Source organism: Uloborus diversus, chromosome 6 (assembly GCF_026930045.1).
Source record: "Uloborus diversus isolate 005 chromosome 6, Udiv.v.3.1, whole genome shotgun sequence".
NCBI classification, from domain to species: Eukaryota; Metazoa; Arthropoda; class Arachnida; order Araneae; family Uloboridae; genus Uloborus; species Uloborus diversus.
Window position 1 is genome coordinate 27103204 of NC_072736.1, and position 16310 is coordinate 27119513.

The following is a 16310-nucleotide window of genomic DNA, read 5'->3' on the forward strand; positions in this document are numbered from 1 at the left end:
GTTCTTATCAATAAAATAAGTATGCTATAATAATGGAAGCAAATTTTGGTTTGCAATTGTTTTTATTTCTCCTTGTTTTCCCATGCTATTTAGAAAAATAAATGCATTTTATTTTTGTTCTGGCCCGCGATATCCTTCTTAATGAGAGGTGTGGTCCGAGGTAAAACTAAAAAAGGTTGGACGCCAAGGACGTATAGCATCAATCTCAGTTTTATAGAACTTGTCACGTTTTACTTTATATACAATTTCGACTTGAATTTGAAGGTCAAGAACTTAAGTAATTTTTTTAATGAAAATTTGATTGACAAAAAAGGGTCAACTGTTTCGGTTGGCCCCCCTAAGCAGTTGGCCCAGTCGGGGATCACCGACTAGCCGACCTGGCCAGTCCGCCCCTGCTTACATCCCTTTGCTTCTCACTGCCTCAAATGGTGTTAGCTAGATGGAGGAATTGATCGCGCATTTTCAATTCCAGTCTGTTTAAAGATATTTAAATGAGTGGGATTGCTCGCTGAGCTCTTAGCTGATCGCGGAATATATCACACGAACCGCGTTGGCCAGCTTGTTGAGACGTTGGACTTGCAACTAGAGAGTCGTGGGTTCGATGCTTGCCATTTGAAGATCCTCAGTGTGCACTGAGGGTTACTGGAGCACGTTGAGTTCGTTGTGCTTTCTCCCCCACAATGTAAGAATCAAAATTCTGATAAAAGAAATATTTATTATATACTTTTTTTAGGGGATTCTTTTTCAATACATTTCGCAATAGACTATCCAAATCTACTCGCTACTCTTAGTTTGATTCTGATGAAAATTCACTTTATTGGGTTAAAAACAAAATCAAACTTCTGAGATTCTTTAAACCTAGCGCCGTGTGCCCTTCGAGAGCAGAGTGACATGTATGGGCTCGTGTGAGTGTATATATCGCTTGTTTGGAAAAAGAGTGCCACAATACGAAATTTTGAATTTTCCTTTTTCTTTGCTTAAAGGCCTTCAAAGGATGTTATCTTCTTTGGAAAATAATGAAAGATTTTTTGTTCGAATATTAACCACCTTGAGGGCACAGCAAACTTAATTTTCTAAATGCAAATTGCCTAAAGAGTTCAACTTCAAACGCTTCTCCTGTAAAATTTCATTTTTTCGTATTGGGTCATTCCATGTTAAGTGATCCAAAGTTTTTTCCCTCACCTTTTTGTATTTCTTTGAAATTTGGTTCATCAATTGTACCCCTTGAGGTTATAAAAAGTAAAAATTTTTAGATTTTTATCTCTATTATTTTTTTATTTATGACACTTTGATTTTTCGAAAAACCTTCTTTTTTTCATGGACGCTTGAACATAAAATGAACGATAACTCAGCACCAAATATAGATAGAAAGATTTGGTAAAAAGCATTTCAAAGTACATTAGTTGCTGTTTAATGGAATATGCAACATGACTAATTTCAGAAAAATTTTAATTTTTAAAAAATGAAATTTAAATTTTAGATTTGAATTTCTCAGAAAAGGTTTATGAATTTTTTTCTAAAAATTTTCAAAAATTTGTGCGTGTTTTATCTTCATTTGTGCAAAGTTTCAAGTTGGGATCTCAATGGGATCATATTTTTATGAATTTTTAAAAAAAAGTGGACTTATCAAATAATGACATTTTTCAGATTTTAATAAGTTAAATATGGGGTTCTCTTACTGGGGATGGTCTAGTAAGTAGTAATTGATCATGACTATGCTTGAAATGAGCTGATATGAATTTTTAGATCATTACCCCCCCCCCCCTCCACGACCACTGTTTATACATTTTTTTTTATAACTGTATTCAAAAAGAAAAAGCTGGCACGCGTATGAGTTATAATCATAATAAACTGGGACGCACGCTGCTAAGCATCAGTAGTGACTAAGGCTTATAAATGGGGGGGGGGGGAGGGTCATAAAAACTAAGTCAAAAAAACTTTAACAAACAAATAGAACCACTCATTTGCAGCTTTTTTTTTTCTTTCGGAAAGTGGGACGGTAGGGGGGGGGAGGGGGGCAATCTGGAATGAAGCTTAACAACATGGAAGATTATGCTCAAACTAACAAAATTTGTTTGATTTTTTACTGCTTTTAATATATGTATAAATAGATCTCGCTGCATTGCTCTTCTTTACAACTGAAATTAAAAAGAAAACTAGCATTAAAGAAAAGAAAGAAACAGATGCATTCCAAACTTTGTAGAAAGACAGTTGGTTTTATGCCGATAGATATACGATCTGATACTTGATTTATTTTTAATTTAGTGTGAAAAGAATGTAACAACACGGGGGAAACACTCCTATTTTGCTATGATCTTGGAGCAAACTAATTTTTTCCTCCCTCCAAAATTGAAAGTTGGTGTAGGGGTAGGAGATGAAATGAATCATAACTTTCCTTATCAGATGGTGAATTAATCAAGTACACTTTGTGAATTTCGGATTGAAAAGAAACACTTGGTCTGAGAAAAAAAAAGGCATCAGGTGAGGCGTGATACTAGTACAGTGTTAATCGTATGTGTGAGTGGGTGGGGGAAGAGGATACTGCAGCACTTCGTCTTGCTTTAAAGAAGAACATTTACCAGCTTTTATTATCTTTTCCATTCATTTTGTTTTTTTTAAATTCATTTATTTATTTTTTAAATTTTAAAAATAGTTTTGAAAAGAAAAAAAATAAAAGTGGTTCTGCGGAGGGGGGGGGTGGAGGGGGGACTTTTCCTTGCTTTAAAGAAGAACATTTAGCAACTTTTAATAAGTTTACTATTCATTTTGGTTTATTCATTTATTTATTTTTTTTTTTTTACATTTTGAAAAAAAAAAAAGGATTAAAAGTAGTGTTGTTTGGGGGGGGGGGGCTTACCAATCTATAAATTCATGTCAGCTCATTTCAAGCATATTCATGATCAATTACTACTTACTAGACCATCCCCAGTAAGAGAACCCCATATTTAACTAGTTAGAATCTGAAAAATGTCATTATTTGATAAGTCAAATTTTATTTAAAAAATCATCAAAATATGATCCCATTGAGATCCCAACTTGAAACTTTGCACAAATAAAGATAAAATACACACAAATTTTGAGTTTTCTTTTTTTTTTTTTTTAATTCATTATACCTTTTCTGAGAAAGTTAAATTTAAAATTTAAATTTTATTTTTTAAAAATTAAAACTGTTCTGAAATTAGTCATGTTGCATATCCCATTAAACAGCAACTAATGTATTTTAAAATGCGTTTTACCAAACCTTTTTATCTATATTTGGTGCTGAGTTATCGTCCATTTTATGTTCAAGCATCCATGAAAAAAAGAGGGTTTTTCGAAAAATCAAAGTGTCATAAATAAAAAAATAATAGAGATAAAAATCTAAAAATTTGGACTTTTGATTACCTCAAAGGGTACAATCGATGAGCCAAATTTCAAAGAAATACAAAAGGGTGAGGGAAAAAATTTCCCAAAGTTTGGATCACTTGACATGGAATGACCCTATTGTGGGACTCTTCTTCCAAATGAGCGATACATATATTGTTACAAATTCTGTAAATAGTAATTATTTTTGTGATCAATTTGTTGTAATCTGGCTAAATTCGGCGTTTATTCCATTATTCTCCATCTAAAATTGTAGTAACTTAACGTGTAAATAGTTTCTTGTAATGACTATACAACCCCCTTACATTCGAATGAAGTATATGGTCCCTCCATTTCTGAACGATAAGATTTGTGAATGGAATAAAAAGAAAACATCGAGAAGCATTTAGAATTTTGTCGAACTTTCCAAAGCAGCATAAAAGCCGTGTGGCACTTGAATGAGTTAGTAAGTTTTGCTTTTTAAACTGTCTGAGCCGTTAGCTCTGTTATTGTGTGTATTAGCCTTTGCGAAGTGTTTTCGAGTATTTGGATGTAAATACGTGTGTAACGTTGAGTTTACGGTGTTAATTGACATTTGTCTAATTGCTATGGTTAATTTAGCAGTTGCTAACAATATTTCTTGTACATATTTGTAAATAAATCTCCTGTGTTTTCTCAAGAACTGTGTCGTTATTTAAAGAAAATCTTGAAGTGGCTAAACACGTAACAATATATTTTTATATTATTTGTATGCATGCGTATACCCACAGACAGATACTTAATATATGTATCATATTTTTTCATTTTTCAACTTTATTTTCTCTTGTCGCAAAAGTACTACCATTGCCAATAATTGCCGAACTCCTGCTCTTTTCGGAAGGAGACTAGATGCGAGTCGACAGTGGCGCCAACTTGTAATATCGGAATTTCCGGTGTCTCCCGATAAAACATTTACGCCCAGTTTGACTCCGATACGGACAAGCAGAAAAGTATCGCTTATTAAAAAGCGCAAAATGGGAGGAAAAAGAATGGGAAGTTGAAAGAAATAGGAGAAAGCGAAGAAAAAAGCTCTCTCTTTATCGTTCTGGCACTACAAATACTTCGCTCCTCCACCTTTCCCATCTCTCGCCTGTTCTTATCGGAAAGGAAATTCGCAACCGCGGAGTGTATCTAAGGCAAAGAGCGTTGGAATTCCGAACCAAGAACTGGCAACCATGTTTGGTTCGAGAATTTCCTATTAAATCCTGCGATAGGCAAATCAGTTTGAGGGGAGTGTAGCCTGGTACTGACGATGAACTTTCCCCGTAGTTTAGAAGTACATATAAATATGCGTACATACATGCTTGCACGTACGCGTTAACTCACACACAGCTGACATGCAGAATACATGTTCGTTCCCACACCTTCTGCCATAGGCGGCTGGTGCCTCAAAAAAGTGGGGGGGGGGGGGGCAAAAGCGATGTGAGTGCGTGGGCGGAGCGCAACACCCGTCAAGCTTCTTTTCTTTTTTCTTTTTCGCATAACTGAGCAGTAACATTAGATTTTAACAACATAACAGATAAAATTACCTTCTCTTATAAAAATTCGGTTCACAGTCGTAGGCGGATTTAGGCTGTAAATTCTGAGGGTGGCACACCACGAGTCGAGGGAGGGGAAAACCCCAAGAGCGACAGGGGATCCCGCAGTGGCGCCACCGGAAAATAACTTGAGGGAGGGAGATCTGATTTTTCTCCCCTCCCCCTCCCTCATATGTTAGGGTGTCTAAACAAATTATTAGGGGAGAAGGTTGATTTCATGAAAATAAAGCTGCGTTGTAGCTCTGAAAAATATAAATGATCAAACTATATTTCCTAATGAAATACATATGATTATTGATTGATTTATGTATTTTTTTCAAAACGCAACCAAAAAATATTAGACACCCCCGTAAATCCGCAGCAATACATTTATTTATTTAATATTATATATATATACATTTGTGTATCAAATTAGTAAAACGATAGCCTACGATTTTTGTTTTTCGAAAATTGCTCTATTACTTTAGTAAAATTAATAGCTATAGTGTTTTCAATCTTCAAAACAAGTGCAGAAAGCCTGTCTTGACGTATACTACTTCTCAGGTACGAATTTAACGATCTTAAGCATGAAAAACTTCTCTCGCACGATGCAGTTGAGACTGGTATCACAAAAAGAATTTGCATTAATTGTGTTAGGTATGGGAATATATCACTGAGGTCCTTTTCCAGAAGAAAACTGCATCTTTTTCTCAGTTCCGTTACCTCCGAAGATGCTTCTGGTAAAGAGTCGATGTATTTTTTGTACATTTTCTGAAAAATTTGGGTCTCTCCTAATAATTTTTCCAGGTCTGCAGGTATTTAATATGATCGGCAGGTATTTTAAATTTAGAATTGATTTCTTTTATTATTAGTAGCCATTTAACCACGAACGTTTAATTATTGTGAAAATTATGAAGCAATCTTAAAAAGATCTACACCGTAGGTTAGATGGGACGAAAAGTACTAACAGAAGAGACGTGTGCAACCTTCCATGCACATATGTGCAAATTAATATAATAAATTGAAATAACTTTACCGTTAATTTTTGTGAAAAAGCTCAAAGCATATTTACTAAATTTTATGAAGTAAAAATTTTTTTAATAATACAAAGTTTTTGTTGAATAAAAAGGTACTAAATTGGAAAATTGTTAAATGTACTTTGTAATTGTATGTATAAACTTTGAATGTAATAACTGAAAAAAAGAGAGAGAGAGAGAAATTGTATTGTAGTTTTCCATTAATCGCTTGGGGGACGGGAAGGGGGAGAACTAATTACAGTCACATTTTCTTTAATGCAAAATATTTCAGTAAACTATGTTTAAAAAGTAAACTAAGAAGAAACTTGTTTTAAATTCTGCATATTTTTATTCTTATGAATTTATTTATTGCTACAAATCATCTTATTTAAGAAAAAATACATGTATTAATTGTTTTTTAACTCATTCAGCATAATTTCTTGCTTTAATTACAGTTGTTGCTTTAATTAATTTAAAATAAAAAATGATATCTCAACCGATTAATGGGTAAAATCCGCCGATTACAAATAATCAGAAAAATGGCGCTGGTTTCCGATTAATCTGTGTATCTGTGCAGCTTGCCAAATGTTCTAACCTGAATTGCATTAACTAAAAGGGCTGGAGAAATTGTCAAATACTTTGTACTAAAAATGAAAAACTTCGTTTTACTACGTTATCTTATTCTGCTCCGATCATTTGGAATCTCTCTCTGTCGTACGTACCATTTTCTACACAGAGAAGTCATACAAAAAAAAAAAAAAAAAAAGAACTTTAATCCGAACGCATTTGACGCTTTTCAACAAGTGGCACAATAACGTCCCTTCCCCTTCCCTCGAGGAGAGCATTGCAGAAGTTGAGAACCGCCGAGTTAAAGTTAATTCACGTGATTGTTTTTGGAATTATAGAAACATTTTAAGACTGTGAATGCAAAAGGAGAGGATAGGAAGCTAAGAAGGATGGTATATCGGTCGTTTAGCTGGTTTATCTGAAATTATTCAAATGTAGTTTTTCGCTTTCCTAAAGTACAAAAATGAAAAAAGTCACTTTTCGTCGATCGTTAATTTTGAGCTTTGAAAAGTGAGGGGGCAAGGCCCCTCCACTTTTAAAAGTGAGGGGGCGGTCGCTCCCCCTGCCCCCCCCCCCCCGCACGAGCCGCCTATGCCTTCTGCAACAATTGAAATAACGGTCCAGTCCCCCAACGACAAAGCAGGAGTGCCCACCCAACCCTAGGAGCAACGGCGAACACCCCCCCCCCCCCGCCAAAGAACGCGAAGTCCCCTCCAAAAGCAAGAGCCTCCCTGAAAATGAGAAAAATGCCCCTCACATCACCCCCCCCCCCTCATAAATATTTCATCGCATAGACGTTGCAGTGACTTGCTCATAACGCCACAAAATGACGGTGGGGAATTAATGCCGCAGTGCCGTCTCAGTAAAGTCACATGACACATGTCACAAATGCGTCACAGCGTGACTTCTGGGTGAAGTTACAATTTCTACTTTGTGACTGTGACATCGTGAATTGCAGCAACGTGACCGTAACTTCACCTGTGATATCGGGATCCTTCGGTCTCTCAACTGTTAAAAACTAAACTGGAAAAGCCGCTTTCCGTGAAGTAGAGAGGAACGCCGTTTTCCGCGAAGTAAAGTTGAACACCGCTTTCCGCGAAGCAGAGTAAACACCACTTTCCACGAAGTAGAAAGAAACACCGCTTCCCGCGCAGCAGAGTGGAACACCACTTTCCACGAAGTAGATTGGAACACCGCTTTCCGAGAAGCAGTGTGCAACACCACTTTCCATGAAGTAGAGTGGAACACCGCTTCCCGTGAAGCAGAGTTGAGCACCGCTTTCCGCGAAGTTCAGTTGATAACACTGCTTTCCGCGAAGTAGAGTGGAGCACCGCTTTCCGCGAAGTAGAGTGGAATACCACTTTCCGCGAAGTAGAGTGGAACACCGCTTTCCGCGAAGTAGAGTGGAACGCCGCTTTTCGTGAAGCACAATGGGGCATGCTGTAAATGATGTCCAGCGGGGAACATCGTTTTCTGTGAAATACATCCCTTCATGATCAACGAAATCGGTTCATTCTCGTTGGAGGGATACCAAATCAAATTTCTGGAGACCAGTTATTAATTCCTGGGGACCACTTATTGTCTATTCCAGCTACTAAAAACACAACAATACACCATTTCAATACACTTAAATTGTTCTTTTTCATAAGAGATTTCCAAACTCTTTTCTCCTCTAAACTACTGGCTGTTTTTTTTTTTTTTTTCTGTTTTTCGAAGGCTACCCTGATCTCCTTTTTTCGCAGCATACTTCAGGATAGTTCCAGAACGACCCCTAAGGTGATTCACCCGGGTGGTGCGACACTTAAATTTGAGTTTTCCAAAACAGAGTGAAACCGAATGTAAATTTGCGTCCAAGACGTTTTAAAATTCAGGGGAAATCAGCATGCAGAGAAATACATGCCACGTGCAAAATTTTACCTCATGTATATAATAGCCAATGATCGAGTAACTCTCATTAACAATGAAACACGCACCACGACATGATAATTTGATATGTTTTGGTAAAGTTTAAAATGTAGGAAAAGGCTTTATTGTGGCAAGGCTGAACTCGATCCGCTCACTTAACTGCTTTACTGGTAAGCCAGTCATTTTAGGGGAATGAAGAATCAAAAAAGTGGTTGAAAATTAATGCTATCCACTGGAGTTTAGGGTCATCCACTGGAGAGTTAGGGTTACAATTTTAACTATCAAACTATCACCAAACAGGCAATTACTTTGTTCAAATGTAGAAGCAGTTTTCCCCCGTCATATCTTGACGAGCTGTTTTCTAATACCTAAAGATCCTCAACTTCAAAAATTGTTTTTCACTGGCCTAGAGAAACAATGGGATAAGATTGAGTGCAGCGTGGTAAACGTTTAAAAGTAGAAAAAAAAAAGGTCTATGATTATTTTATGTCTCATCATTGGAAAAAGGGAATGCATATGAACCCCACCCCTGCTAACTACAATCCTGTTACTGGTATAAATGTGCAAGGCATGATTAACGCACGATCCTGCGGGTTCAAGGATCTGTTCACCATAATTTAGGGGTACTAAAATAGAGTTAATCTATTTTGTTTTTTAGCCTTTTCATGACTAGAGTAGACTTCATGTGCTACTTCATGGGTAATATTATTACCAGATAGATGGTGCTAAAAGCAGAGTAAGAATTTACCATTTCACTTTGCCCCACATCCCCCTGTTTTAAATTCTCAGCTATTTCCATCAACTATTGCTGAATATTTAATTTTTTTGCTATCTGAAGAGCAACTGTTACTCCAATGCACCGCTTAGTTGTAAACTCTGATATGATATCTTGATTTAGTCATGAATTTGAATTTACCTCAGTCAAATTTTTAATTCTAAATTCATTTTAAATTAATTAAATTTTTTTAAATATAGTGTTCCACTGCAACCGATAAATATTATTTTTTACCTGTAAGTGTAGAAATTGTCCTTCAACTTGGCGGTGGAACATTAAAATTTACCTTGGAATTCCAAGTGGGCCAGGGATGGCGCTTCGGACGTTCGCTTTTTCGGAGATTTCCGGCAGTCCATTGACGTCATAGACGTTTCCATGGCAATCTCTCAAAACCGAGAATTCTCTCCGGTAATTAATGGGTGAAGAAAATCCAGCTAAAGAAAACGTTCGGCACGGAATACACGGATCATACATCAATATTCGTTTCTTCTTCCTTCCCCCCTTCAATAGAACAATAAGGAGCCTATTAAAAACTAAAGGGTTATTTTCCGTTGCCAGATACTCTTCCTTTTTTTTTATCCTCTCTCCAAATTGAATTACGTGGGAACCAGCTCTTTCCTTCGCTGTAGTTTTGCTCCCGGTTTTGTTCTCTCTCTCTCCTTTTTTTTTTTTTTTTCCGCTTCTTATTCTTCGCAGCAAGTTATAATTGCATCAAAAGATAAATATTTTTATGCAGATAGAGAATAATGTTTCGCACTTCACTGCGAGTTTGAGTTGTTTTTATGTATGCAATTTGAATAATATTCGTGTTGTTGCTTTTTATTTTAACTCCGGCGTTGCACATTGATGCATGTTAGTTCTCGGATTCGTGCGATAGTTTTGATTTGGAAAAGGAAGAAGGAAGACAGATTGCAAATTCTGGTCAAAAATGGTTCTAATTCCATTACTTTTTATGGAAGATGTTTGAGTAATAGAAATAATATATGTTAATTGTTTTTTATTCGCGTTAAAATGCTTTGCATAAAATTTGGTTCTAAAAGACGGATATTTTGAAACATAGTTTGGAGTAGTCTGACCAGAGAACCAGCACACCATTGAATAAACAGTGCGTAATTGGGGGAAAAAAAGGTTTAAAAAGCTTTTATTTGGATGAATTGGCAACAATAACTTTTTCAAGAAAGAGGGGACACAGAAAAGAAAAGAATCTACGAAAGAAAACAATGGGGTTGTTTCCTTCAGTCAAAAGTACAATTTTTAGTCACTGAAATTGATAGAATAAGCGAAAATAAAAATAATAATAATAATAACAATAATAACACAGATCCAAAAAATACTTTCATTTCCCCAACAGTTATTTTTTAATAAATTTTTTTAGGACAGATAGTATCAGAATAATATTGAAGAGAGCAGAGTAATGATGCTCAGCGAGCAGACCCACTCATTTAAATATCTTTAAACAGATTGGAATGGAGTTGTTTCCTTCAGTGAAAAGTAGTACTTTTAGTCACTCAAATTGATAGAATGAGTAAAAAAAATAACATGAACCCAGAAAATACTTTCATTTTCCCAACAGTTATTTTTTAACTAATTTTTTTAAATGTCCGATTTTTCAAACAAGGCGTGGCCTTCATAACGTCACAAATGATGCACTTTGGCGCATCTTTCTACCGTGTTTCCACGTTGTGATAATCAAGAAGCGAATTAAATATTGCGCTCTACGTTTGCTATCAACCATATCGTTGCCGGTACACGTGAGTAAAGATGCGAATTAAGTATTGTGGTCTGTGAATGGCAACAGTGAATGGCATTTCATCATTTGTGATGTCATCGGCAGAAGCGTAAACAATGAAAGCGCACCAATTAAAATATTTTTTTTTAATATTAAACTTTGTCAAAATATTTAAAATATGGTCAGACCCTATGTTTTTAAGCATGCTCTTTCAGAAAAAAAAAATACTTTTGAAATTTCAGAAAGGGCTTCATTGTAAAAGTGTGCCTTACTTTCCTTTTGTGCTCAACAGAATATGTTTTCCAGGGTCAGGGAGTCGAGAAGAAACTATTCCAATGCTGATGCTGAACCATTCCGATGGCCGAGAGGACTCCTTGCCCAGGCAGGTTGAACCCAGGACCGAACCCGGAACCTCTTCCAACAACAACCACTGCTCCAGGCATCCGGCCACCAGCAACGGTCAGTAGATTTGCGGCCTCGTTCTAGAACACCTTTTTACGAGGCGCGTTAACTAAGCTTCTGCTTGACTACTGGCATCGGTTTATTTACAAATTGATGACAAAAGAAAACGAACACGCCTATGAAACGAGAGAAAAACTTAATTTAAGAAGAGGGACCATCCTTTGACTTTATTATAGACTAGTGGTACCCGCACGGCTTTGCCCGTAATAGAAAATTAAAAGGTCTTTTGGTTCGCCTGTATATTTACAAACAATGTATGGTGAATTTTCTCGCCAATTGGCTTGTGCCCATGTTACGGTTCCACGTAACGATAATTTCGTAATTTACTCGTCCGTCTTATGAGAATTTTGTTCTTAAAATTGGAATAGAAAAAGAACCACATCGAATCTTCGAAAAATCGCTTCGAGGTGCACACCCCCATGCTACAAACTATGTGCCAAATTTCATGAAAATCGGCGGAACGATCTATGCGCAATGCGCGTCACAGAGATCCTGACAGACAGAGATCGTGACAGAGGGAAATTCAGCTTTATTATTAGTAAAGATAAAGATAATTACTTTGTCATCTGAAACATAGACTTGTAAAATTAATATCGAATCAGCTTGTGAGGATTTTTACAACAAAATTAAAATCAAAAAACAGTTTCTAAAAAACTCCAATCGAAAGAAAAATACATATTATTAAAGTTTTTATTCCTCATTCAAAGTATTTCTTCTTAGTAAAGTAACTAACTACTATAAACATGTAAGAAATAAAATGTTTAAATTTATTTGCTTGTGTCATTCATTACTACCCCTGGTTTATGCTCATAAAAATTATTTAAAAAAAAAAAAACTTTTAAAATGTTTATTTTCAATATTTCTTGTTAGAATATTTCTAAAGTTTTTACTGGAGGGGGGATGGAGTGTCCAGCTTCATCATAGTTTCTGTAAATTTCACACTGTCTTCAGGAAATTTTACTTGAGTCCACTGTCACCACCCCTGGTTCTCTTTTGAATACTCGCGACGGGGGGGGGGGAGGACTACTGTGTCCCGGTTGAATATTTCAGAAATCTGGTAAGCCTAATTATAGATAGCTGCGTCGCCCGGCTTTGCATGGTCTACCTCGAAAATAACAGTTATTTCAAGTAAAAATTGAAAATGTATACGTATAATAATAATAAAAAAAATCTATTCAAAATGTGCAAAAAAATTCTGAATGAAACTGCAGTTGGCTCATGATGGGAAAAAAAATGAATTTACACCGTCTCAACCTTTAAATTATTGAAATTGAGACGGGAGCCATAGACAATAATGGCAGCGGAAGAGATGAACAGAAAAAACTGCAAACCGGAAAATCCTGTTCATAACCTCTGGTTTGCGCAGTTCAATTCTCGTTTAGAGAGATCGTAAACCCTTCTTTTCGGGTATCTGAGGGGATTGACATATCGAATAGTGAAAGGAATGGATTTTCAATTATTCCATATCGATTAGCAACCGCACAGGGGAAAAAAATGCATAATTCTGGGGCATTGAAATATTTCATAATTTATTTTCAGTATGGTCCCATTGATGTCCCATTCTGAAATCTTTACCACGTTTAGACCACATTAGTAAGCAAAAAAATATTTTTTTCGGATTTTTAAAAAACCTACTTCTTAAAATATTCATGGTCAAATAATGATTTTCATGACCTTGAACATATAACCTTTCTAAGTGACATATCATGTGAAAGCCAATTAAAAGAGTTTTAAAATGACATTTAGTACGACAACTCTAGCTCTTATACAAGCTGAGTAAAAGAAATTTTTGTAACTACCGAAATGTCATTTTTTGCCATTTTTCGAGTACTTCGGGGGGGGGGGTCTCACACAAAAAAAACTAACGATAAAAAGAATCTAAAAAAACTATTTTTTTAATCACCATGTAGGTAGACTCAAACCTGTTAGTTTTAGTAGAATTGCTTGGCATGAATCTGAAAAGTGTTTTTTTTTTTTTCGTTGATTTGACATGGAATGACCCTTTATCGAGTTTTTACATTCAAACACAGTCTATTGATGATTAAAGTGAAAAACCAAAGTAAATAAAGTATAAATTCTGAAGAAAATACAGCAGATAGCTGTTTCAAGGCTACAATGGAGCCTCTTCATCAGTGCAAGAAGCTCACCAACACAACCAAACGTTGCGAGAGAACTAGCAACAACCACGTGACACCGGTATTTATACTAAAGAGAGCCAACCAATAGGAATTCAGGACACAAGACATCAAACAACCAATCAGCAAACGACACGGTCACTCCGGGCTCAGGGTTTCCCTTACTCGTGTTTGTCTTGAGTAGAATACTTTTGTGTTCAATGGAACTTACAGGTTTAGCAATGGGTAATCCTTTGAGTCCTATTTTAAGTGACATTTATATGTACTATTTTGAGGGTAAACTTTTTGAAACCATAACATTTCCGTTTTATGTTCGTTATGTTGATGATGACTTTGTTTTGCTTGGCCAAAACCATGCTGATAATGATCTTTTACTTACTATTCTAAATACTATTGATCCTTGCATCCAATTCAATATTGAAACGGAAATTGATAGTTCTCTTTCCTTTTTTGACGGTTTTATTACTAAAAGTTATGATGAATTTATGACTTTGGTGTTTCGTAAGCCTTTTGCTGTCACACTACCTCCTCACAAATGCTCTTCTCATCCTCCAAACCAAACGTTGGCCTCATTCAAGGCTTTTGTGTTTCGTGCTTTGAACATCTGTTCTTCCTCCAATTCTTTAAGCTTTCTTATCTTGAAGTGGCTTTCGATCGTGGTTCTTCTCCTAGCATTATTGATTCAATTTATAATAAGCTAATTAAGCCCTCTCATTCTGGCAAGGTTTCTGCTTCCAATGCTTCCTACACTATTGTCTTACCTTATTATCCAAAAGTTAGTCATCAAATTGCAAAGATTTTGAAAAAGTTTGGTCTCAATGTAGCTTTTCCTCCTGTAAATAAAATAAAGTTTACAAACTTGAATCACCCTATTGATTGACATAGCAACTGGGGCATTCATAGCTTCTCTTGCAAGTGTGAGCTTGGTTAAGTCGGACAGACTAAACGTGCTCTCAAGCACGTCTGAAAGAGCACAAAAATTATGTTAAACATAAAGAGCTTGCTCGTTCTTCCATCGCTGAGCATTGTTGGACTTCTGGCCACGGTTTTGATTTTTCATTTGCAAAGATTATTTGTAAATGTTCTTCGGTCTATGACCTCGATTTCTGGAAAGCTTACTATATTTGGAAAAATTCTCATTCTCTAGTCAATGATTTTTCCAATACTCCATTTTTTCATGATATTTGGAAGCAGTTTTTGTAATTATTTTTTCGGTTTCTTCGTTCTCTCTCACTCTCTTTTCTCTCCTGTCTTCTGATTGGTTGTCTCTCCCCCTTGCTCTGAGCCCGGGTGACCGTGTTGTTTGCCGATTGGTTGTTTGATGTCTTGTGTCCTGAATTCCTATTGGTTGGCCTTCTTTGGTATAAATACCGGTGTCCACGTGGTTACTGTTAGTTCTCTCACGACTTATAATTGTGTTTGTGAGCTTCTTGCACTGATGAAGAAGTTCTATTGTACACTTAAAATAGCTATATGATGTATTTTCTTCAAAATTTGTGCTTCATTTACGTTGGTGTTTCACTTTAATCGTATTATAGCACAAAGCTTATGTGATAATTTTCCATTTATCACTCTACTGCTATTTGGTGTTATACCGTTGACAACGACTTTGGCTAAAACTTTGATAATTAAAAATTCTTCAGCTTAAAGAGCATTTCATTCGATTTTCTATTTACTAAATAGAACTAATAAAATTATGTATGTTTTCTATCCTTATCCTGAAGGTGTCCCAAGCCCCGCTGGAAGCCAACGACCAGCCTACTCGCAGCCTGCGGCCCTGAATCTGATGCAGTTCACGGAGCCCGGTGGGCCATCGCCTCCGAAGACGCCCTCTCCGGCTTCCGTGGCGGCTGCTGAAGCCTGAGACGTATACGGCCGCGCGTTATCCCCACACGACCACAAATGATGAACCCGCACGTTAATGGTTCACGCACTGGAGGACAGCAATCCGCCTTCGAGTCGAAGCTCAATGTGGCGAACGAACAGAAATGAGCGAAGCACAGGGAACTGGTAAAGTTGATTTTGAACACAGAGAATTTTATTCTCGTCACCTGATGCAGTGGTCTGTATTTGAAAAATCTATCACGGACATTCGAGATCTACTATCATATCAGATCGACTACTATGCATTATTAGGGAACATATGAACAAACTATGTCGTATTTCATCGGGCAGCAAGAAAAACTGAAATATTTTATTACAATTGTTTACTGCATGTCCGACCATTAGTGACAGATCCGATGAGAGCGCCATTTTGGATCTCCATATTGGAGACATAAAAGAAATATGTACTACGCTGAATTTGAGTTTATCAAATAACAACAATAATCACGAAAAAATACACTAAGAAAAATGAAGTTTTCAAAAATGAATACATTCATGCTTTAAATTTTTTTTAAACATTTTGTTTCAAATATGAGTACTCATGTTTTCAAATAGTGTGCTGAATTATTTCATACTCAAAAATGAGTACATAATACTCAGTTTTGAAATTATTACATATTCAAAATTGAGCACAAATACCTCAAAAATGAGTACACATGTTGATTTGAGTATTTGAATGTTTCAACTTTGAATGCCACGTAGTCGAAGCCAATTTGACTCGCAATATATTCATATTCGAGTACTTTTTCGTCATTTCTGAAATTGTTGTTTTTAGAGTATAGCAAAATTGAACCAACTCTGGAGCGATTGTTACAAAAATTAATCAGCATCAGTTCAAGGACGGATCCAGAAATTTTTTAAACAAGGGACGATTGATTTTTTAAAATTTACCTCTTACTATGAATCTTATTTACACTTGCTACGGGGGGTGGAGGGGGT

The 16310-nt window shown here is 36.2% G+C and overlaps 1 protein-coding gene across 1 annotated transcript in view; it reads left to right on the top strand.

Annotated features, from left to right (window-relative positions):
• Positions 1-15804, top strand: part of LOC129223911 (potassium voltage-gated channel protein Shaw-like) — a 57763-nt gene extending 41959 nt beyond the window's left edge. Inside the window, exons 7-8 of the mRNA XM_054858291.1 lie at positions 11197-11349; positions 15212-15804. Coding sequence (XP_054714266.1) covers positions 11197-11349; positions 15212-15351 — 293 coding nt within the window. The 3' untranslated portion in view covers positions 15352-15804. The remainder of the gene's footprint in view (positions 1-11196; positions 11350-15211) is intronic.
• The last annotated feature ends 506 nt before the right edge of the window (positions 15805-16310 follow it).